The sequence below is a fragment of the Camarhynchus parvulus genome, chromosome 10 (genome assembly GCF_901933205.1).
Source record: "Camarhynchus parvulus chromosome 10, STF_HiC, whole genome shotgun sequence".
Classification (NCBI taxonomy): domain Eukaryota; kingdom Metazoa; phylum Chordata; class Aves; order Passeriformes; family Thraupidae; genus Camarhynchus; species Camarhynchus parvulus.
In genome coordinates, this window is record NC_044580.1 from 1,626,555 (window position 1) to 1,650,289 (window position 23,735).

General features: G+C 51.0%; 1 protein-coding gene across 2 annotated transcripts; it reads left to right on the forward strand.

The window, feature by feature from the left end:
* Nucleotides 1–23,349, forward strand: LOC115907402 (mucosa-associated lymphoid tissue lymphoma translocation protein 1 homolog). 2 transcript variants are annotated; one of them, XM_030955290.1, is made up of 14 exons: nucleotides 1–113; nucleotides 447–565; nucleotides 747–900; nucleotides 1,361–1,539; nucleotides 2,442–2,538; nucleotides 4,166–4,192; nucleotides 4,940–5,143; nucleotides 9,340–9,517; nucleotides 12,904–12,978; nucleotides 13,572–13,699; nucleotides 13,948–14,079; nucleotides 14,204–14,352; nucleotides 18,841–18,966; nucleotides 21,293–23,349. In XM_030955290.1, the coding sequence occupies exons 1-14, from the start codon at nucleotides 104–106 to the stop codon at nucleotides 21,605–21,607; spliced, it is 1,893 nt and encodes a 630-aa protein (XP_030811150.1). In that variant the 5' UTR covers nucleotides 1–103; the 3' UTR covers nucleotides 21,608–23,349. The 2 variants fall into 2 exon arrangements, with proteins under 2 accessions (XP_030811150.1, XP_030811151.1); XM_030955291.1 differs by lacking the exons at nucleotides 18,841–18,966; nucleotides 21,293–23,349 and adding an exon at nucleotides 15,339–15,474.
* The last annotated feature ends 386 nt before the right edge of the window (nucleotides 23,350–23,735 follow it).

Consider the following 23,735-nt stretch of genomic DNA (forward strand, 5'->3'; position numbering starts at 1 on the left):
CGCCGTCCCTCGCCGCAGGTGCCGCCGCCGCGTCCCGGGGACAGGAACCGCCGCGGGGCCGGCCGGCGGCCGCCCAGGCCGGGGAGGAGCCGCCGGAGAAGCGATGCAGGAAGGTGAGTGGCTGCTTGGCAGTGACCGTGCCAGCCCCTGTCATCCATTCACCCACGCATACTTCCATCTACCCATCCCCTTGTCCATCCACCTATGCTCCATCCATCCATCCATCCATCCATCCATCCATCCATCCATCCATCCATCCATCCATCCATCCATCCATCCATCCATCCATCCATCCATCCATCCTTCTCTCCATTCTCTCCAGTCTTCCCCGCCTGCTGGGATGGGTGTCCCCCTTGAAGCCCACCATGGCTGGCCTCTGGGTGACAGTGAGATGCTGGGCTGTGCCTGCAGTGTTGTTCCCACTTGCAGCTGCTGTTTCTCCACAGCCATTACCATAACGGAGCAGCCGGTCTCTGTCTCTGTCCCGGTGGGATATTCGTTCACGCTGCGGTGCCGAGCCCGGGGCCGTTCCTCGCTGCAGTACCAGTGGTTCTGTCAGTACCAGGTAAGGATGGGGTGGTCCTGGGTATGGCACCAGCTGGGTCCCTGCACACAGTGGGGGAGCTGGAGGAGGGGAGGAAGCCAGGGGTTTCCACTTTTGTTGCTCTTACAAGGGGCTTCCTGGTGCCTTTTGCTGCCAGCAGTGAGGAGGGAATTGCTGCCCACTGCCTGTGTTTTCCCTTTAGTCTGACTGCCGCCTGATTCCTGGAGCAACCAACCAAGACTTGCCCATCATTGCAGAGCAGACCCAGCTCTACACCTGCAGAGTCAATGACCTGCACAGAAATGCTGTCTTCTCCGACTGGGTGAAGGTAGAGGTCCATCAGTGTGTTGCCAGAGGTACAAGCCTGTCTTTTACCTTCTTGATGTATTATGGATTCACAGAATGGTTTGGGTTGGAAGGGACCTTCAAGCTCATCTTGTTCCACCTCTTGCCATGGTCAGAGACACCTTTCACCAGACCAGGTTGCTCCAAGCCCTGTCCACATGCACCTGCACCTCATGGGTTTCCCAGAGTTATTCTGGGTATTGGGACTGGGAGAACCCATCTGGCTACTTCAAAGTTGACCAAAAATGGGGTGTGGTTTTCCTTAGAATGTTGACTTCATCTTTGTCAGGAAAGGGCGAGGATCAGGTTTGGGAAGCCAGAGGCAGGGCTTTGGTGTGGCATTACTGTCACAGGCATTGCTCCCAAGGGTTCCCTGCTCCCCAGGGAGAAAGGTGCGGTAGTGATGGTCGAAGATGGCGTTGTTTGCTGTCCCTGTGGAGGGAGGACCAATTGTGTCTTGCTGCCTTGCAGGTCTGCCCCCTCGGCTGTGGCAAGGAGAGCCAGTGATTGTCCTGAACCCCCAGGAGCAGCGGGTGGAGGTGGGGCAGCCCCTGCAGCTGCAGTGTGCTGCCATGGGGGTCCCAGCCCCCAGCTACCAGTGGTACCGCAATGGGAACCTGCTGGAGCAGCAGAAGAGAAAAAAGCTCCAGGTAAGGTTTTGTGGGGGTAGTACAGAGCCTTGGGTGCTGAGGTGGGCAATGGGAGAAGCTGATTGCAGGGTGGTGGGAAAGCCCTCCACGTATCACCCTGCTGCTTTGGCAGCTGGCTGGATGACTCTGTGTGAAGGGGAAATATGTTTTATACATTTCTTTCAAAGTTGTGGATATTCTTCTAAGAGATAACCAATCCATAGATGTGTCAAGGGCTCTCAGCACATCTCTTGTACCCTTTTATGCAGATTCATGAGAACAGCTACTCTCTGTGTGTGGATTGATGGAGATATGGGAATGCTGTCTCCCTGCTGGAGACCTAGAAGGAAATGTGGTTGGTCCTGGCAGAAGAGAGTCAGGGAGGCAGCAGAGGGGCTGGCTTTATTTTGTGTGTCTGACTAAATGTAAATCAGTGCTGTGTTCTTGAATCAGGAAAGGAAATTTCCTCCCAGTGCATCATGTGAAAGGGTGGCACAAGGACAAGACATCCAGTCTCTTCTCAGTAGTGGTCATTGGTATTACAGATGGTCTTAGATGGTATTACATGGTGGCCTTAGATCGCAATTCTGATGGGAAAGTTCAGTCTGGGCACTAAGAAGAGGTTGTTTGCAGAGGTGGATGGTGCTGGAGCCAGAAAGGCAGCAATGTGCTTAGAGGTGTTCAGGGCTTGAATAGACAAAACTATGGCCACCCTGACTCAGTGGTGGCTGGAGGACCAAAGTCCTCACCAGCTGATACTGCTCTGGTTCTTGTCCCTGTCCTGATTCTTTGTGAGGTAAAGTCTCTGCAAACAGCAGGAAAAATACCTTTTATTCTATGAACATGAGTGCCTTTGGCACATCCTGGCATGAAGCTTCAAACTTTCACCATGAATAATGTGATTTAACTTTTGGTCTGCCTAGATCACCCACACCAGGGTCAGTGACTCTGGCACATACCTGTGCTGTGCCTCCAACAGTCACGGAGAGCATTGGAGCAACGCTGTGGACGTTCACATCGGTGAGCAGAGCCAGCCCACGCCCCTCTGCTGCACGTCACCTGCTGTGAGAGGGAATTACAGGGGACAGAGGAATGTGGTGCTCTCTGGAGGTGCTCAACTGGTGAATGAGGACCATGATAAACAGGATTCCTTGACACTGAGGGGGCAAAGGGAGCAGTGGCTGGAGAAGCCCCTGAATGCAGTGATGCACTGTCTGGCACATGGGATGCTGCTGGGCCCTGTCGTGGGTCAGGCACCTGCTGTGTTAGGGCAGGCTCAGTGCTCTCACAACTGCCAAGACACCATGCCAGGGTGCTGCTTGCACAGTTCCAGGCCCAATCTCAGCAGGTTCCTGTGGCCATACTCATTTCCAGTCTCGCTGACACGAGGGGATGTGCTCGGATGCAGAGCTGGAGAGGATGGTGTTTATTTGGGAAGCTTCAGGCTTCTTAGGCAGCCAGCTCAGGGCTGATGCTGTGTGAGTGATGGATCCCAGGGAGAGGATGTGTTCCCAGAGCCTCAGGCATGCTCCACCTCTGGCTGCTTTGTCCCTCTGCCTTTACCTTATGTGATCAGGAATAGCTCGGGCTGACTTTGCTGGCTCTTTACTCCACCTAGAGATTTTTCTATGCCATAAACTTCTTATCGTGCCTTTTATGCTGGCTTGAAAATTTCTCCATAGTGCAGATTGATCTTGTGTAGCCAGAGAGCACTCTGCCTGCCTCCTCACAGCTGGCAAAACACATGCTGGGGGCACAGACAGTGAGAAAAGGACACCAGATTGGGTTGGGTTCCATGTATTACTGCTGGGGAGCTTTCACATGCAACAAGTGCCTCTGTAGGAGGTGGAAAAGAATGAGTGGTTTTGTTCTGCAGCTTTTCAGGCATCTCTTGTGCATCAGCAGCACTGATTCAGAAGCCAGAGGTCTTCAAGACCCATGAGATTTATGCAATTTATCCTTAATTTCTTCTTTTAAAGCATGTAGGGTTCTAGAATTTTCTTCTGGGCTGGATTTTTAAATTTATTTCTGATTGAAATGGGAAAAGCTGGAGCTGTTAAGGTAATAATGATTTTAAAAGACTGGAAGTGCTCAGGCAGGATGGCTTGTGGACCAAAGTGAGTGGCTTTTCTGAGCTAGAACTGCTAAAACAACAGGGAAAGGCAGAGCAGGGAGATGAAAAACTCTGGGAATATTGTTACAGTCAAAAGCAAACAGGGCAACTTCCTCTGCACTGGACATTTATGGGGAGAAACTCTAGTTTTGGAGCTTGTATTGACCTTGAGTCATTTTGTTTCCTTTGCTTTGGCTGCAGTGAGGTAGCAGGTGAGTCACATCAGGTATGAGCTTCTCCATGTTGACCCTCCTTTTGCTGGTCTGCCACCTCTCCAGGCTTTGCTTCCCAGCTGCTCAGGATGTCATAAATCAGGCTGGATTTCATAAATCCTCCTGGTATCAGAGCAGTGTCTTTAAGGTTAGCAGTCAGGCTGTGAAGAGTTGCCTGAGGAGTGTTGCTTGTGCAGATCCTGTGTGTGTTTGTTCCAGCTGTGCATGGTCAGGGCTGTTGGAGCAGAATTCAGACCTGGCACTGGGTGCTGGGCCCAGGCTTACTGAACCCAGGTTTATCATTTCTCTTTTTCTTTCCCAGGTCCGTGTGGCTCTGGGAAGTTTTTTGGTGAGTACTGTCATCTCTTCTTCCTGAGCAATTATTCCCTTAATTAAAAGCCAGGCTCCAGGGTGGATGGGAGGACAAGGAATGGGAGTGCTTTTTCTGCAGAGAGTGCTTCAAGCCTTTATGACCACATTGCCACAGGCTCTGCACTTTTGGATTACAGCTGTACAGCATAAAATGAATCCCAACCCCTGCCAAACCCTGATCTTTTTCAGCAAATGGAGTAACGAGTAACTGAGTCTTAAGCTCTGTACCTGCCAAATGATTTTAAAAAATGTTGTTCAAATGACAATTTATCCCTACTTGAAATACCTCCTCAGAGCAGGGCAAAGTCCCTCCCTCCCACCACCACTGAGCAACATAAATCCCATTTTTTACAGTGGGAGGTGGAGATAAAATCGAAGCAGGAGCCATGGGTTTCTCTCCTTCAGCCCTGTGAGGGAAATGACCCCTCAGCCTGGCTCAGTGAATCCCCCTCCCTGTGGTCGTGGTAGGGCAGGTAGAGCAGAACCTCTGCATTCCTGGGATTTTGGTTGTCAACTGAAAACTTTCCAAGCCTTTCTGTCAAAATGATTGTGGATTTTGTCAAAGTGTTCAGAAATCCAAGGGCTTTCTGGAGAGTGCTCCAGGCTTGCAGCAGCCTCGAGTCTACCTTTGCTTAGGTTGTCCATATCCTCACTCCAAGAGGAGGAGGTGAGATCTTGCCTCCTGCTGAGCGTTTCCAGCTTTTTCTCTTGGTGTTTGTTTCAGCTACAGGCAAAATAGCACTTCTAGTGGGCAACAACCGTTACCAGCATCACCCCAACCTCATGGCTCCTGTGAGGGATGTGTTTGAGCTGAGGCATCTTCTGGAGCATCTGGGCTTCCAGGTTGTGTCCCTGCTGGATCTGAACAAGGCTGAGATGGCGACAGCAGTCTCTGAGTTCCTGCAGCTCCTGGGGAAGGGAGTCTATGGTAAGGCCACAGCTCAGCCCCCTGCCTGTGCTCAGGAGGGATGAGGGAATTTTCTGAACAGCTATTGAATTAAAAGAGAAGGAATTGAATGTTGCTGTCTCAAAGGAGACCAGGTTTGGCAGGAGCCCTTGGATTGAGTGTAGTTTAGTTTTGGCAGATGTTTCTCCAACATGTGGCTTACTTCCAATCCCAACAGCATGGCCTCACACTGAGTTTTTGGGGAGCCAGTGCTTCCAATAGTGAATGGGAAAGGGGGTTTTGATTTTTTCTTGAATAAAAGAATTGAGGACACTGACTGATTGCCCCTCTCCCTACTCATGTGTGAGGAGGGGAGCTCCTTCTGGGCCCTGACTGCTGCATCTGGTCATGATTTCCTTGTTTCTCTTTCCTGAAGGTCTAATTTGGGCTCCTGACAACCCTTTTGCAGAAGAGCATTTCCAGCTGCAGGTGGCTTTGAGGTTGGGCTTTGTGCTTAATTGTGCATTGTGCTCAGTAAGGAAGTGTTCCTCAACCACAAGCCCAGCCAGCAGATCTTGTGGATCTTAAAGCAGGTGTTCAGATTTGGTGGTGAAAGTAGCATCGTTGGGGTCCCTGAGATTCTCACAGCATGACAGATACCCTGAAAACACCTGGCAGGTGGTTGTTTTTTAGTTTCCAAACCTCAGTGTGAGGGTTACATGCCAGCTGAGCGGCACCCAGGCAGTGAAAGGCAGCATGGGCTGATTCCAGGCTGGCATTCAGCACGAGGTTTGGGGGTTGTGCAGTGGATGGAGAGCTGGCCACGAGGTAAATGCTGCACAGCCACCTTGTTCTGGGAAGCACTGACTCATCTGGGGAGCTGAGCTGGTGGGATGGGCCACATGCAGATGTGGTGCTCCATCTGAGCACTTCACCTGTGACAGCATATTGCCATGACTTCACTGGCAGCTTCCTTTTCTTGTTGCTCTCTGAAATCTCCTTGTATTCCAGGCTTCACCTCTCCCAGGCCAGAGTCATCCCAGCTGCCATTCTTACCCTCTATCCATGGCACGTGAAGACCAAAAGGCATTTTATCCATGGCCCTTCCTAAGCACTGGAGAGAAAAAAAGGCTTGGAAACAGCAAACCTTTCATATTGTCATGTTTTATTTAAACTTTCAGAGCTTCTCTGCATTCGTGGCCTCTGATCCTTCCTGGCAAAATTGATTTTCTGTTCTGTCAGGAAAAACATCAACAGCTGAGTTGAGTGTTTGTGAGGCAATGCCTGCTTAGGCTGAGGTTTTCTTAAGACCTGCTTAGGAGAGGTTTCAGCTCTCCAGGCTGAGTGGTGTGCTGTTCTTTGAAGGCAGTGAACCCCAGTGTGGGCTGGATCCAGCAGTGATTGGGATCAGGATTCTTGCCACATTCTCTGGAATCCTAACTGAGTGGTGGGACATTGCTCAGGCTGCCTACTGAGTGCCCCAGCTGTGGTGGGACAGCAGCTCCAGGAGCAGCTCAGGCAGCCTGCTAAAGACCCCAGAGGTGCCTGTGACAATCCTGTACAACCATGTGCGTGTTGGACACGCTCCTGTGGCATCCCAGTGTTCTTGCTTCAGGAACCTGGAGGTGCCACCTCCTGTGTAGCAACCAGCAGAGCTGAGTCAGGAGAGCACAGACAGAGGGAGGAGAGGGCTGGCTGCTGAGCATGAACCCCCGTGGGCTGGTGCTCATTGCCCAATTGTTGTGTGGTCTATGCTGACAAGAGCAGTTGGGCTTTTTGCTCTCTGTGACTGTCCCTCCAGGAACTGTAGGCTTTTGTGAGACTTCTTCCACATCTCCAGAACATCCCAGCACAGCTCCCAGGCCTGGATCCTGAAGGATCAAAAACCAAGTGGATGTGGCACTGCATGATATGGTTTAGTTGGCATGGTGATGTTCAGTCCAAGGTTGGACTTGATGATCTTGGAGGTCTTTTCCAACCCTAGTGATCCCATGATCCAAAGGTTTGTCCAATCATTGTATGGAGCTGCTGGATTATGGGGCTGCTTTTCCTCCAGATCTCATGTTAAAAAAGCTGCATAGGATTTTTGAAAGGTTCTGAAACTACATCCTCTAAGTGATCTAATTATTCCACCCTCAGGCAAGTGAGGAATCCCCGTGGATGTTATTTTGAGCATCCTAAAAAGTCCCAAATAAAAAAAATTATGTTGGAAATGCAACGCGAGCAGAAAATCGCCTTTATTCAGCCTCGTGCTGACGTTTCCTGCATTATAAGCAGTGCTTGGAGCTTCCCCTTTTTGATTTGGTACTCAGAAGCTTTTCTGTGACGAGCAGTTCTGACTCATACAATGTGGAAAGAACTCAGAATAAAACATCCCTTTCCTTCTCTGGGCAAATTGTTGACTTTCCTGTTCAGGAGGAGAGATTCAGCCCAGGAGAGGTTGGAGAAGTTGCTCAGGTGATGTGAAACTCACCTTTCTTGATTTGAACACAAGTCTTTGTGGTTTATATAGCATAAGGAGCACTTGGTGGTACATTCAGGTCCTCAACAAGACCTCAAAAGTTAGAAGATGTAAGGAGTGAATCATTCTTTGTGGGCTTTCCTGTAACATTTCATTTTTTCCAAGCCTCAGTGGTGCTGCCTGGTGACAGATGTCATCACTTCCCTTGCATGTACAGGCAGAAGGATGAAAGCCACCAGTGCTCAATGGCTCAAGGGGCCCAAGCTGCATCTAATTTTTCTAGAAGGCTTCCTGTTTTATACTATTTTCTAGTCTCAGGGGAGGGTTTTGTGGCTTTGATTAGCAAGTTACAAAAGTTTAACACTTCTGCAAATCAGAGCCTGCTGCCTCTGGCTGGTGATCCACCAGAAGAGGAACCCAAATCGCATGGGCATCTGTGAAAATGGCCATTTGAGAAACTTTCCATTGTCCCCTGAGAATAGAAACCAAAGGTGACTCAAGGTCTTTTTGACTCTGAGATCATGTTTTCCATTCTGCACACAATGAGGTCATGCTTTCAGCCCTTCAGCTCCTGCCCCTGTCACTGCACCCTTGCAGAATCACACCAAAGTGAGTGTCCTGCCAAGTGCAGGGGCAGGAGACATGGAAGGAAAATAGAGGAGAGGTTACTCACTGGGGTGTGGGCTTTGGCAGTGAATCTGAGTGAAGAATTTCTCCTGCTGTTGCCTCTTAGCTGCTTTTTCCCATTTCTGACCTCTCACTCTTCGCTGTCCCCCAGTTGTAGTGACACAACTCCCTGTGTCACCTTGCAGAGCTCTTTTCAACCCATTTCAATTCCCCAGGTTTCACCAAGCAGCATCCCCCAGGCAGTGGCATTGGTCCTGGGGAGGGGTGGCCAGCCACTGCCCCTTGTGAGAAGCTCCAGCCTGGGGATGCCCTGCCAGCCCTGCACTGAACACAGGGCTGGAGAGGAGCCCCAGCTTAGGCCATGCCAAGTTCCCAGTGCTGGCTTCCCACCTGGATAGCCCATCTCTTGGGAAGGCAGAAACCATTACTAAATTTCATTGTGCCGAAGAGTAAAACCCAAAATTCTTGTTGGGTTTTAGGCTTCCCACCAGCATCTGCATGAGTGACTCCTCCCCTGCCTGACAGGGCTGCTGCTTGGTTTGAGGTGGTTGAAGCACACAGTCCTCATGTTCTGGGTATCTGAAGAACTCATCTCTCTCCGTGTCCAATTTTTCACCAGTTTATGGGTGTGTGAATACAGGCAGGCCTTTGAAATGGAGAATGTTTCTCATCACCTAATCAATTGTTAGTCTCTTCTCTAAAATTAAGAAACTGGGGAGCTTCTCATTTAAATGGCTGTTAATGTGTTTTCCATCCTGGTAAAATCCTTTTCTGTTGCCTTATTCCTTCAGAGAGCTGAGGACTGACCAAAACATGGTACAGGGGTGAAATTCAGCCTGGCAGGTGCTGAGCCTGGGTATTGCAGCACAGAGGGTTTGGAAGTGTGTAAATCCAAGGTCCTCAGGAGGCAAATGGTGCAGGAATCCACAAGCACAGTAGAGCCTCTTGGGGCTGCTTCCAGCACTAATGAAGGGAATGAATTGGGAAAAAGTTGGAATTGTGGGGTCAAGGTAGCTCCAGTTCCATTCTGGTCTAGGTCTGCCCTGCACCAGTCTCCTTCCAGGACAGAGGGTGGGACGTGGCCGTGGGGAGCTGGTTGCAGACCTGCAGGTTGGCATCCTGATTCACCCTCTCCTCTCCCCGTTCCCAGCTATCTTCTACTATGCTGGGCATGGCTATGAACATCTGGGGAGGAACTACATGGTCCCTGTGGATGCTCCACAGCCCTACGCCCCTGAGAACTGCATCAGCGTGCAGAGGATCCTGCAGAAGATGCAGCAGCAGCAGACAGCCCTGAACATCATCCTGCTGGACACCTGCAGGAAGTGGTAGGGTCCTCTTCCCCCTTGCTCACCTGGGCTGGGTGTTCTGAGGGCTGGGGCAGGGGAGCCATCCTCAGCTGTGGGGTTTGACCATGGTGCTGCTGAGCCTCTGCCAGAGGTTGTTGATCTGTGCCATAAAATCAACCACGTTGTCAGGTCCTGCAGGGTGTCCTGAGGGGTGGGTCAATCATAGTGCAGACCTTGTCTGAGATCTGCTGGAGAGAAGGGGCTGGAGACCCTCCCTTGGCTTTTTAAGGTGAAGAAGCCTGGCAAATACAGGCAGGTTGCCTCAAGCTTGTGGAGGGGTGGCTCTGCCTGGCATAAATTGTTGGCTGAAACTCAGCACAGGGTTTTATTTTGTGTTTCAATCTAACCTGATCTTGCTGATTGTGTGCTTTCCTGGTCCATATTTCCCATGTGCTCAGGCTGGGAGTGTTCAGTTCACCTCTCTTCTCCTGACTGCATTCTTGTTAAAATCTGTGAGAAGAGTGCAACATGACAGGGAAAATATTTTAAGCCCTGCTACTTGTTTTTTGCTGGGCTTAAATCCTTCTGAAGTGGTCGTGTTGTGAAGCCGCTGCTGCTGAGGTCAGGGATCAGCATTTTCCCACTTTCTGTGGAAAACCCATCATCCTCCCTTGGCCTGCAGACTTCTATCCTGCTGCAGGAAATTACTACTTGTCCAATTTCAGCAGAGGTGGGTGGACTGTTGCAGTAGAAGCTGTCATTAGTTCATTTATTTCAGGCTCCTGCGGCAGATTTACAGGTCAGAGAGGACCTGGAGAGCAAAATATCTCTCTCTTCCTGCTGTGGTTCCTGCATTAAGAATGGGAAAGACAGCAGAGCTTTTGGTACCCTGAGAGAGCTGCCAGCCCCTGAAAGATGATAAATTTTTGTTGCCTTTTAACTGCAGTGATGGGGCTGCTTGCTTTGAATAGCTTAAAGCTGGCTGTGCTGGGACTTTCCCACAGCTCTGGGGCAGGAGCTTGATGTCCCTTGATGCTGCCCTGAACTGCCCAGAGTGGAGCATCCCCTTTCTCCCTTCCTGCTGAGAGCAGAGCGTGGTGCTTCCCTGGCACACCTGGCTGCCCTCCCCAGTGTGATCAGAGGCAGGGGATGGCCTGCAGCCAAGCAGGAGCTCCTGGCTCTCATGGATCCTCTGCTGGAGCTGGACTGGAGCAGCTCTGGGCTGCTGCTGTGCCATCTGTGTGATGGGCAGGCACTGTGGGGGCTGCACAGAGACCACCAGTGCAAGTGTTAACAGTCTGTAAAACAGCTTTTGGGGTGCTGTCTGTCTCCCTTCGAGCTGCTGTCTCCTCTCCTGGCATTGCCACTGGTTCCTTTGCTCAGTGGAGTCTCAGTGGTGCTCAGAGGATGCAGTGTGAGCTCTGCTGTTATATTTAGGCAAATTTGTGCAGCTGGTTTTCTCCCTCCTCCCCTTTTCCACAGCAAGCACAGCGCTTCATGCAGTGGTGTTATCCCTGATCTTGTGGGGGCAAGAGCTCTGTCCTGAGCTCATTTTTTCTCCAGAAGTCACCATTTCAGCTCAGGAAAGCATCTGGATTTCATAGCTCTGTGTGTTTGCACTGCTGTGTAAAACAAGGCTCCCAGGGCCTCCCTTCCCAGCACCTTCCTGGTCAGGCTGATGCTGCAGGTCTGCCAGCAGCTCCTGCATGAAGCTGTGTCTGTGCTGAGAGGGAGCTCACCCAGAGCTTCTGCTCAGCCCATGTGTTGGCATCAGAAATGCCAGGGTGCTGAGAAACACATCTCCCCTTTGCCAAGTGGGAGCAGATGCTCAGCCTTAGCAGGGGAGGAATCAGAGCACACGGAGCCTGTGTGTAGCCTCATACATTGGTATACTGATTTTGGGTGGATGTGATTGCCTTTTCCAGGAATTCCCTGATTTATCCTAGGATCTGGAACCAAAGATTTCTGCATTAAATTAAGAGCAATTGAAGAGCAGATAAATCTCAATATTCAGATTTAGAAACATGCTTCCTTTCTCACATTTTCTCTTCTGATCATCTTTAGGACAAGTTACACAAGCCAGTTGAATTCTGCCATTGAACATCTCCAGGCTGTGCCACCAGCAGTAGGTGACATGCTGGCTGCTGGCAATACCCCTGTCCTCTCTGCTCTCCTTAGTGTGCCAGCTCCAGCCCCAGGAATTGAATTACATGGACTAACACTGCCTCTGTGCATGGTTCTTGTCACCATGTGACTGGGAGCAGCTCCGAGTCACTGGTGTGAGCTGGAGGCAGCCTGTCCCCATGCTGTCAGCCTGGCTGCACTCAGATGGGCAAGGTTTAACCATTCAGTGCAACCAAGATATCTGTTTTGTTGGAAATCAGATCCTGTCACCATGGATCTACCTGATTTTGGGAATAATAGGGGCTCTGTGTCTAGACTGAGGTGCCAGGACCAGTTTTGGGCTTTGAGACTCTTGTGTGTGTGTCCTGATCCCATCTCTAGGGAGATCTGGGGGTGTATCACCCATAGCCTGCTTTGGTTCCCTGAGGCAAAGGTGTGGGCATGGTCTGGAAGGGCCCTGTGGGGTGCAAAGACAACTGAGCTGTAACCATGGTGCTGAGCACCTCTGGCTCCTTGAGGAACTATTGTGTTTGCAGGGTGCCCTGGTGAAGGCAGGAATGATGCATCTGACTCCATGTTCTCAGAAGGCTATTCTATTCTATTCTATTCTATTCTATTCCATTCCATTCCATTCCATTCCATTCCATTCCATTCCATTCTATAGAAAATATACTTACAGAATGCTAAAAATATAATAATGAAAACTCGTGACTCTTTCCAGAGCCCTGACACAGCTTGGCCCTGATTGGCCAAAGAGTGAAAACAACTCACAGCAGAATGCAATGAAACAATCTCCTGTGGGTAAACAATCTCCAAACACATTCCAAAGCAGCAAAACACAGGAGAAGCAAATGAGATAAGAGTTGTTTTCCTTCTCTCTGAGGCCTCTCAGCTTCCCAGGAGAGAAACCCTGGGTGAAGGGATTTTTTCAGAGGATGTGAATGCCCCATGGGACAGCTGTGCATGGGGCCACGGTGAGCCTGTGTGTTCTCTGCACTGTGGTGCTGCCTGGAGTTGTTAAACCCAGCCTCTGTAGGAGGTGCCAATGTGCACCCACAGCTCCAGGCTGAGGGCAGGGAGCAGCTCAGCAGTGCAGATAAGTCACATCTGGACAGAGCACACCTTTGCCTGGGGTTTGGGTTCTTGGTGGGATTCCCAGCTTTAGTCTCTCTGGCTATATCTGAGGTGAGAGTTGATCCTACTGCCACCCCTAAGAGATGGACATGAGGAATGTGTGGGATTTGTCCCCTCCAGCTGACAGATGTCCTCGACACTGACCTGTGCCTTTGCCTCCTCTGCAGGTACAACCCAGGACGTGCCTTGTCCCAGGTGCAGCCCCTGGAGCCCTGGGGGAACACTGTCTATGGCTATTCCACGTGAGTGACTGCAGCATTCCCACAGCCTCGCACAGGAGCAGACCCTGGCACAGCCCTGTCTCCTCTCAGCCTTTCCTGCACAGAGGCTGGAGAGGATTTCATGTTCCCTCTGGCTCTCACCCTGCATCTGCTGGGTGTGCTGTCCAGGCACTTCTGTCCTTCCCTTCCTGCTGCCATCAGCCTGTGCTTCAGTTGAAAGTTGTGTGTGAAGGTGACATCAGCTCCTGCCACCTGATCTTCAGCCTGGTTCCCCAGGTGGATGTCCCATGAGCAGCTCACCCAAAGCCTCCTGAGATGCTGGGTGTTATTTACTGGTCCAGTGCCAGTTCCACTGGCTTTTCACCTTTGTCACCCACCTGGGCTGGCAAAGGAGACTGTGCTGTCCTATCCCATTCCCTTCCACTGCTTTTTCCTGTCCTGTGGCCTGCCCATCCTTCTAGGGCACAACCAAAGCACTTTGTGTTATTCCTTGAGAAGCTCACTCTGACCCAGCCAATAGAGTCTGGATGGAGTTGGCCACCTCAGACTGTCCTTGGACTTCATGCCCAGTGCAGAACTGCAAGGACTCTGAAGAAACACCTTTACTCTTGCAGGAGTGAAGATGCAGAGGCCTATGAATTGCAAGATGGGGAGTTCAGCTCTGGGATCTTCATGAAATACCTGAAGAAACACATTCTGCAAGAGAAGAAGGTTACACACATGCTGGAGGATGTGTTAGAAGGTAAGAGAAGCTGGAAACCACTCGCTTCAATGGCAGGGGTGAGAAGAGACAGCAGTGGCTCCACATCACCTCATCCCATCCCATCCCACCCACTGTTCTTCCCTAAACTCCAAATCACCAGCCATGCCCCGTGGGAGCTCTCTGTAGCCTCCAAGCAGCATGGAGACATTGATGTAGGGCCTGAAAGGCAGGGAGATCAGTAAGGAGCCTGGAGTGATCCTTGTGCTTCTTCCCACCGTTTTCCCCAGACATTGGCCGTGATCCCCTGGTCACTGGGAAGCAGGTGATGGAGATCAAGCACACCCTGAAGGAAGCCCGGTCCCTGACAGACCCCATCTGTCCCTCGGGAGTGGGCGCTGAGCGCTGGGGACACGGCCAAGGTGAGCCATGCAGGGCGTGGGCAGGAGGAGCTGGGGGTGCCTGTGGCCCTCAGGGACTCTGCTGTGCAGGGAGGTGTTGAGAGAAGCCCCAGAGGAGCTGATGGTGCTGGAATTTCCCTTGCAGAGCTGCCGAGCAGGACGGTGACCTTCCCGTGCGGGGCACGGGTGCAGCTCCGCTTCCTGCGGCTCTTCTCCAACCTGATGTTCGTGTGTGCCAAGCCACTGCCACCCCTGGCACACATCACCGAGCCCCAGCTCCTGCTCCACCAGCTCGTGAGTGCTCTGCCTGTCCCCTCCTGCGCTGCTTTCCCCAGGTCACACGCGGGGAGGGTGCTTGGGCTGAGTCCTGAGGAGTGGGAATGGCTGGTCCCAGGTGGAAAAGGATCCTCTCCTCTGCATTCACCTCTTTGAGGCTCCTTCCACATCTCAGTGGATTCCCTGCCTTGTTCCTCGTGCATCACAAGAAAGATTTGGCAGCAGTTGGATGCCTTTAACCAGTTATCCCTTCAGATTGATTTCTGGCCTGCCTCATTAAATTACTGCTTTAATCTGATTGAGGCCAAGAGCTATTCTGTTTTCTGTGTTAGAAAGTAGGTCTGGCTTTTTGACTTCTTTAGCCTTCTGTGCTAATATATCTTAATGCAACAATATATTCCTTCCCAGCTGAGCTGTACCAGCTTCCTTGAACCCTTTTTCAAACCTTTCCTCCCAGACCTATTGTATTTGCTAGGAAATGTCCCTACAAAGGCAGGAAGGATGAATCTTGACTCCATGTTCTCAGAAGGCTAATTTGTTACTTTATTATACTATATTATATTAAAGAATACTATATTATACTATACTAAAGAATACAGAAAGGATACTTCCTGAGTGCTAAAAAGATAATAATGAAAACTTGTGACTCTCTCCAGAGTCCTGACACAGCTTGGCCCTGATTGGCCAAAGAGTGAAAACAACTCACACCAGAATCCAATGGAACAATCACCTGTGGGTAAACAATCTCCAAACACATTCCACATGAGCAAACAGAGAAGAAGCAAATGAGATAAGAATTGTTTTCCTTTTCTTTGAGGCTCCTCATCTTCCCAGGAGAAAAATCCTGGGTGAAGGAATTTTTTCAGAGAATGTGAATGCCACACAGACCATGTGCCCAGTGTGGGCTTTACTGATGGTCTCCATGCCACTTGTACAGATTTAATTTGCTGCTCCTTCCTGTAACTATGTCCCTTGTTTTCTGTAGTCCTCCTCCTGAAGTGTAGCTCATTTGTGGTGGATTTTTGGCTCTTGTTTCTCGTGGAGGGACACTGCTCCTCAGCACAGTGGGGTCACTGATGCAGCGTGGTGTATCCAGGAGGTTTGGAGCCTGATCCTGCCCATTCCTAAGCTGCAGCATCGTTTCCCCTTGTGAGCATCATGCATGAAAGTTGTGTCTGTGTATGTGAGCATGTATGTGTGTGCTTTGCCTCACGTCAGTGACTGGAGGGAAGTGGGACCCAGCTGCCTGCTCCTGCCTCTGGAGCTGTCTCAGGAGGGATCAGGGGGACAAAAAGGGACCCCAGTACAGCCAGATCCCTCTTCTTGTCCTAGTGCATGGTGGAGCTGGCTCCCACTGAGCTCCAGGGCTGTGTGCAGAGGCAGCAGCTTGTCCTTCCATGAGTGTCACCTGCCCACCTCAGACATCACAGCAGCCACCACCCCCCTCTGGGACCCCTGAGATGCCCATGGGGACACTGGGCTCCCTCTAGTAAGGAAAAGCTGGGAGAGCTGGGGCTGTTCATCCTCTGGAAGGACAGGCTCAGGAAGAGCTCCTCCAGGTTTACAAGCACCTGCAGGGAGGGTGCAAAGAGGAAGGAGCCAGCTTCTTCCCAGTAGTGCCCAGTGCCAGGAGCAGAGGCCATGGGCACACACTGATGCACAGGAAATTCTGCTTAAAACTAAGAGAAAACTTTCCTTCTTGGAGGGTGATTGAGTGTGTTTGGGCATTTTGGAAAATCAGGGCTGTGGGATTGGTTGTTATTTTCACTGATATGCTTGTTGAATACATAGATCCCATAACACCAAGGTGCTACAAAGCAGATTTTTGAAGGATTTGGATAGCTTAAGGTACAATTTGAGGCCAAGGCTGTTATTCAGCAGATGTAAGTTCCTGCATGTGAGCAAGAATAAAAAGTACTGAGTGGAGAACCAGTCCTGGTCAGAGCCCAGAACAGCTGAGGCCACAGAAACAGGGCACAAAGCCATGGCAAGGTTGCAAACCAGAACTCTGAGATTTGTGTGAGATCTTGTCTGGCTCTCCTGGCTGTTGCTGGAACACTGGGTCCAGTTTTGGGTCCATGCTTCATGGAAAAAAAAAAGTGTGCCAACTAAAACACAAAGTAATGAAAGGAAGGAGCAATTGTAGTTTAGGCAAGACAAGCAAAAATGTCGATTTTACAGGGCCTTGAAATCTACAAAAAGTTGTTCCCACCATGGAAGTAAGTCATGGTTTGTATTGCAGGGAGGAAGTTCCACAGTGGAGATCACATTCTCCCTAATGTCTAATGGCAGTGAGGAGCCATTCCCCTCTTGTCACTCCAGGCTCTTGTCCCCTGTGCCCGTGTTCACAGGGGTCTGAGGATGAGGGAAGAGATGAGGATCTGACTCCATGTTTTAGAAGGCTGATTTATTATTTTATGATATATATTATATTGAAACTGTACTAAAAGAATAGAAGAAAGGATTTCATCAGGAGGCTGGCTAAGAATAGAATAGGAAAGAATGACAATAAAGGTTTGTGGCTCAGACCTCTGTCCGAGCCAGCTGGACTGTGATTGGCCATTAATTAGAAACAACCAACATGGGCCAATCACAGGTGCATCTGTTCCATTCCACAGTGGCAGATAACCATTGGTTACATTTTGTTCCTGAGGCCTCTCAGCTTCTCAGGAGGAAAAATCCTAATGAAAGGATTTTCCATAAAAGATGTCCGTGACAGTCCCCAGTCCCTCTCCAGCTCTCCTGGAGCCCCTTCAGGCCCTGCCAGGGGCTCTGAGGTTTCCCTGGAGCCTTCTCTGCTCCAGGTGAGCACCCCCAGCTGTCCCAGCCTGGCTCCAGAGCAGAGGAGCTCCACCCTCAGAGCATCTCCATGGCCTCCTCTGGGCTCTCTCCAGCAGCTCCACATCCTCCCTGTGCTGGGCCCCAGGCAGGAGGCAGCTCTGCAGCTCAGAGCACGTGCTGGAGGATGGACTGGCTGGACACAGCGGGGCTGCACCCTCCTTTGTGCAGCCATGCTGCCAAAGCCCTGTGTCAGCAGCATCTGCCTGACCTGCTTCCTGCCTCCTTGGTCTCCATTCACTGGCCTGATCTTCCCCAAGCTCCCTCCAGTTTTGTATCTTTCCTGTAATGAGCTGCCAAGTGCAGAGATGGATTTGGCTTTCTCTTGCACGGAGATAAATGGTGTTTCCTCAGCCTCCAGTGACCTCCTGTGCCACCAGCCTTGCATGCAGGGCTGATCCTGATGCCCACAGATCCCAGCCAGCATTTGGAATCCAATATTTTTCCTTATACTCTCCTGGCCAGCACCAAATCTCTTTGGCTGCTTGCAGGCAGCAGTTCAGGGAGGGCCAGGAAGAGCTCCCAGGGCTTCTCCAACTTCTACATCCCTAAATATCCCAACAGCCTCCTTCACCAGCATGCCCAGGGCAACTTCTCCTGCTAAGGATCACACTGGGATGGTTGCCAGAGCTGGCTGGCAGAGGGAACCTTCTGGAAGGGCTGGTAGGCTGTGGTCTGACACCCATTCTGGAGGGCTCAGATCCAAGGCAAGAAGGACTTGGTCACAGCTCCAAGGCTGCCAGAGCTCCAGGAGCACTTGGACAGTGCTCTCAGGCACAGGGTGGAAGTGTTGGGCTGTCTGTGCAGGGCCAGGAGTTGAACTCAATGACCTTTGTGGGTTCCTTCCAACTCAGGATATTCCATGACCTGTGATTTCATAGGACCTTTATTCTCTTGTCTCTTCCTGGGGTATTATTGTGGCTCAGTTGGTACTGAGGAGGATCTCAGTGCTGTTTTGCTGCTGTTTTGGTTAAATTTGAGCAACTCAGCAAGAATTGGCCGTTCTGTAGATGGTGGGGGGCTAAATCAGCCCTCAGCACAGCTCAGTGCCTTTGGAAAACTTGCTCCCTCCATGACACACTGCTGGCCCTACAGTGGTTGTGATACCAGCTGGTGCTGCTTCTGCTCTGCTGGAAATGCCCCTGCAGCCCATTTTTCACAGTAAGAGGTACTCAGGTGTAGGCACAGAGTTTGTGGTAACTGGGAATGGGCACAGCTGTGAGCAGCACTGCCAGCAATGAGCCATGGAGTGCCCAGGGGCACTGAGCAACCCCCAAAGGGAGCAGAGGGCACGCAGGTGCAGTGCATCAACATCAGGGGTGTAAAAGGTTGGGCTGAAGAAGAGGAGCAGCTGTTTGCAGCCTTCTGAAGTGTTATTCTGTATAGGTTGATGCTTTCTGATATTGTTTGATGATGCTCTGTGTATCGTGGCCATCTCAACTGCAACATATGCTGAGGCACTTGTGGTCCTCTCATTACATACAAGGCAAGTGTGTAAAACCTCTGCATTCCTGTGGCTTTCTGCAGTACTTCCCATGGATGCCCAGCATTTCCAGCAGGCAGTGTGTTAGTCAAAGCCCTGAGCACATGTTTGATGGGCAGTTGTGCCTCAGCTCTTCATGCTGATGCTGAAATTTCCTTGCCTTTCCTCTTGTTTTCCTGACCCAGGAGACAGAAGATGTGGCCATCCAGAGGGAGAGCTGTCTGGACCACGTGGAGACTCTGCTGGCCTCTGTGTACAAGAGGGAGGAGCTGGACTGCATCTTCCAGCTCTGTGCACTGCAGAAAATTCAGGTAGAGAAGCCAGGTGCAAATTTCCCCAGCTCTGCACTCTCATGGAGCTGGTGTCCTTACCTGCATGGCTGGAGCCAGATCTACCTCTCTGACCATGTGTCACTGTCACAGCCAGACCAAAGAGGAGCTTATTGGTCTTCAAGGCACTAAAGCCACCCTCTTTTAGAGAATCACAGATTGGTTTGGGTTTGGGGGGGACCTGAAAACTCATCTTGTTCCACCCCCAGCCATGGGCAGGGACACCACCCACTATCCCAGGTTGCTCCAAGCCCTGTCCAGCCTGGCCTGGGACACTTCCAGGAATGGGGCAGCCACAGCCTCTCTGGGCACCCTGTGCCAGGGCCTCCCCATCCTCATAGGGAGGAATTGCTTCCCAATATCCCATCTAACCGTGCCCTCTGGCAGTGGGAAGCCATTCCTCCTTGTCCTGTCACTCCAGGCCCTTGTTCCCAGTCCCTCTCCAGCTCTCTGGAGCCCCTTTAGGTACTGGAAGGGGCTCTGAGGTTATCTTGGATCCTTCTCTTCTCCAGGCTGGACATACCCAGCTCTCCCAGCATGTTTCCATAGGAGAGCACTCCTTCCACCTTTCACCTCACCTTTTCCACCTCAGCAAAATCTTTCTGATTTACAATCAGGCTGCAGAACCTGACTGTGGATGCTCTTTGCTTTTGTGTTGTCTCCTCTGCCTGACTTTGCTATCAAAGCTGACCCACAGCAGCCTCTGCTGAGAGCAGAGAGGCATCACCAGTCATGGATTGTTCAGCTTTTCTCTGCTGCCTGGCCTGGGGGCTGCTCCCTGCCCCATCACCCACAGGGAGGTCAGAGCTGCCCAGTTATTTCAGGTGGAGGAATTTTGTCTCACTGGCTGTGTGCTTGCCTGAGAGATGAGTTCATGGGCTGGCCGGGATCTCCAGTCATCACAGTGACACTGCCAAGCCTGATCCAAGCTGTGCCTCTTTGGCACACTTCAAAACACCCTCTAACTATTTAAAGACCATGAGAGAAGCAGAATTGCTTGTCCCCTGGCTTGTTTCTCTTCAAAGTATGCACCTTGTTTATTCTTGGATTTTTCTTCCTCCCCTAACACACAGCCAGTGGATCTTACACCCAGTGCTGCTCTCAGCTGCTGCCTGGATCTGCCTGCAGCAAGTTCTGCTTGCTCTGTACGTGATGTGCTTCAGCATATGGCATTGCTTTCATTTCTTCATTGTTCCTGGAGCTCTTTTCTGAACCTTCCCCTGATTTTCTGCATTGCTTTTAAGTGCAGACTGGAGACATGGACCAGGTATTGCCTGCCAGAATTTTCTTGTTCCATTATACCTCTCCCTGCTTTTTACAGGTGTTTCAGGCACAGTGCTGTGCTGGGGATCTGTTTTCAGGGGTTTGACTGTCACAAATGTGGTTTTTCTCTTATTTCTTCATCTTTTATAAAATTCTAAAATAGTGCTAGGCTGTGAGTAGATCCCTATGGAGCCCTGCTGGTTAAAGCTGTTGGCTTTTACCGTCTGAGGGGTATTTTAGTTCCTAGAATCCCAGAATGGTTTGGGCTGGAAGGGACCTTAAAGCTCATCAAGCCGAGAATACCTTCCACTAGACCAGGGTGCTCCAAGCCCCATCCAGCCTGGCCTTGAGCCCTGTAAGTGGTTCATGCTTTTCTCTCCCACATGCATTTCTCTTGGCCATGGTGCAGAAAGACCTGAGTAAGTACAGTCAGTCAGTCCCATCTGGTGCCTGGCAAGATCATGAAGAAGATCCTCCTGGAAATGATGCTGAGATCTCCTGTTATCTCCTGGAAATAATGCTAAGATACATGGAAAATAGGGAAGTGATTGGGTGACAGCCAGCATGGCTTCTCTCAGGGCTAACTGTGCCTGATGGATTTGTGATGGGGTTACAGTAGTGGTGGATGATGGAAGAGTAACTGGTATCTTCTGTCTGGGCTTGTGCAGAGCATGTGACACTGTTCACATGGCATCTTTCTCTATAAACTCTTTCTCTTTATAAACTCTTTTCCTGCTCCCCTGTGCCCCAGGGGTGATGCTGGCAGTGGCAGCTCCCTGGTGGAGCTGATGGGATCCCACATGGCCTGACTTCAGCAGAGATCCTGAAATCCAAGCTCCGTGGCTGAGGCCTGCAGGCACAGTGAGCTGTATGAGTGTGTACAGCCCATTTTCTCTGGCGGCAGTGTTGCTCCATCGTGCCACAGCATGGGGCTGTGAGCCTGCACAGCAGCAGCCAAGGCTCCTTGCTGACAGCAGCCCTAGGAAAGCTCTGCTTCCAATCTGATTCCCCCATTCACTTCGTGTTCTTTGTTCTCCCCTTCCAGACAGATGTGGTCCTGCAGCTGGATTTGCATTACACCGAGCCAAGCACAAACCAGAGGACTTGTGAAAGCCTGCAGAGCACCCTGCAGAAATCCCTGCTGAGGCAGTTTGTCGGCCAGAGGAAGGACTCCCAGCCAGCCCCTGCCCGTGTGTGCCCACAGGATGCCCTGGGGCTGGGCACTGAGCCCAAGGGCTCCCTGGGCACAGGCTCTGGGCACAGCTTCCCCAGCAGCAGCCCCTCCACCTTCAGCAGTGAGCCCGAGGAGAACGATGAGAACGAGCTGGCTCTGCCTGGCCCGGGGCAGGACAGGCCCTGAGCCTCAGCCTGGGCAGCTGCTCTGTCATTGAGGCCTCAGTCTGAGTGCTCAGTCTGTCAGAATCCATCAGCTGCTTCCCAGCCTTGGCACAGCCCTGTGTGAACGAGGCCAAGGCTGCTTTTTGGGAAAGGTTTCTCCTGTCTGTGCTCTGTGGTGTGCAGGGCCTCAGTTCCCACTGGGAATGTTCCCTGTCCTGTGGGATCAGCAAGGAGTCATTGTGGTGTCTGGCAGGGGACACAGCCACCCACCAGCCAGGCAAAAATGGTGTTGCTGCAGGGCAAGGGCACAGGCTGATGTTTTCTGCCTGGAAACAAATGTTGCTGCATTGAGAAGCCCACAAACACTACCGACCCCTGTGGCTCAAATCCCAGCCAGGGCTGCTGGATGTCCCCAACCCGTGCAAGGGACACAGGGCTGCGCTGAGGGAACCAGGGGAAACAGTGCAGGCTCTCCACAGGGTCCCAGTGCGGTTTCCTTGTCAAAGCAGGTGTTAAGTTATGCATTTATGTATTTATAACAGGGGGGAGGCAGTAGCTTGCCAGGAAAAGGAAGGTCAGATGTTGCATGCAGTGTGTTTACATTGGAGGCTGGTGTTGCACTGGGGCAGGAGCAGTGCCCAGGCAGGTGCACTGACACCTGCCCCTTCCAGCAGGGCATTCAAGGGTGTTCAGCCCTCTGCAGCTCCAAGTTCAGGTGCAGAATATCCTACAGGAGAGGTGGAATGTGCCAGGATTGAGAAAGGATAACCTCAAAAAAGTTCTTATTAATGCAAATTGTTCTCTGTGTGTGCCTGTCTGTGCTGTGGGCAACCCCAAGGACTAGGTAGAGAGCCACAGGGGAGCCCAAAGGACAGCCTGGGTGTCACAGCCCCTCCCTGATTGCTTCCTAATGGATGTTTGACAAAGGGGATTGCTCAGTAACAGCCAGTGACCCTAGGGAAGTGTGGGGTCCCCATCCTTGGAGAAAAGTTCGCTTTGGGCTGCAGAAGGTGCCAGTGACCTGATGCAAGCTGGCTGAGGGCTGGGCCAGAGACCACTGGAGATCCCTTCTGGCTGCTGTGGTCCTGTGGAAGAAAGAGGTTGGAGGGCAGAACTTGAGACGTCACGGGCAGCAGGGTGGGGAGAATGCCTGAGCTCTGTCTTGCTTTAAAAGAAGGTTGGAAGCAGAATTTTCTGTTTTGCTCTCCTTCAGCAGTGAAGATACATCCCTGTCTGTGGTGCAAGTTGCAGCATAGAAAAATCTGAAATGTTGCTTCCAGATAAACCATTCTACAAGTGCTGGAAACCTGTCCAAAGAGAACAGAGGAGGCTTTTATCCTTCTCACAGTGAGTAGAGCCAAGGGAAAGAAGTGGGGCCCCAGCTGGCTGCAGACTAGAAAGTCTCCTAGAAAAGAAATCTAAAGCTCAAAAAAAAAAAAGAAAATTCAGAGGATGTAGTTTAACTAAGATGGGTTGATAGAGAAGCTAAAGCAGAAAAAAATAAACTAATTTCAGGATGAACCAAAGATCAACTCAACAGCAGCAGCCACTGGGACAGGTCAGTGGGAATGGCTGAGCAGGCATTTGGGAGGAGGTTTCTCTCAGGATTATTCACAGCCTCCTGTGCTGTTGAGGCACTGAGGCAGGGCTTGTTCCTGGCTCACATTACCATGCCAAGTGTCATCTGATGTGAATGTTTATCTCATTCAAAGCAAGGCTGTTTATTTTTTCTGAATAAAACACTATTGGTGTTTTTAATGTACAAAGCTTGACGTGGCTCTGAGTTAACTATGTTTATTTTCCCTCTAATTGCCAGGATGTAACTTAATATTGATCTGCTGGGGTTTCATGCTTCCAGCCTGAGCTTCTAGGCTCTTCTGGGTGAGCATTGTTTCTTTTTTTAGGTCACTAAAAATACTGAAGTTTGGATTTAGAAGGCAGATCAAGTGACTAGATAGGATGAAGTGATGTCAGGTGAAGTGTGTAGATAAAAAACAATCCTCATTCATTGTGATGTGTCCATCTGCTCTGTGAGGGTGGCTCTTGGGTGGCTTAGGTGGTCTCCTGTCTTGGTGCCAGCCACAGCACTTGTCCCTGTCGTCAGTTCTGCTCCTCCAAGGAGACCCTGCAGCCTTCCCATGGTGGTTCAT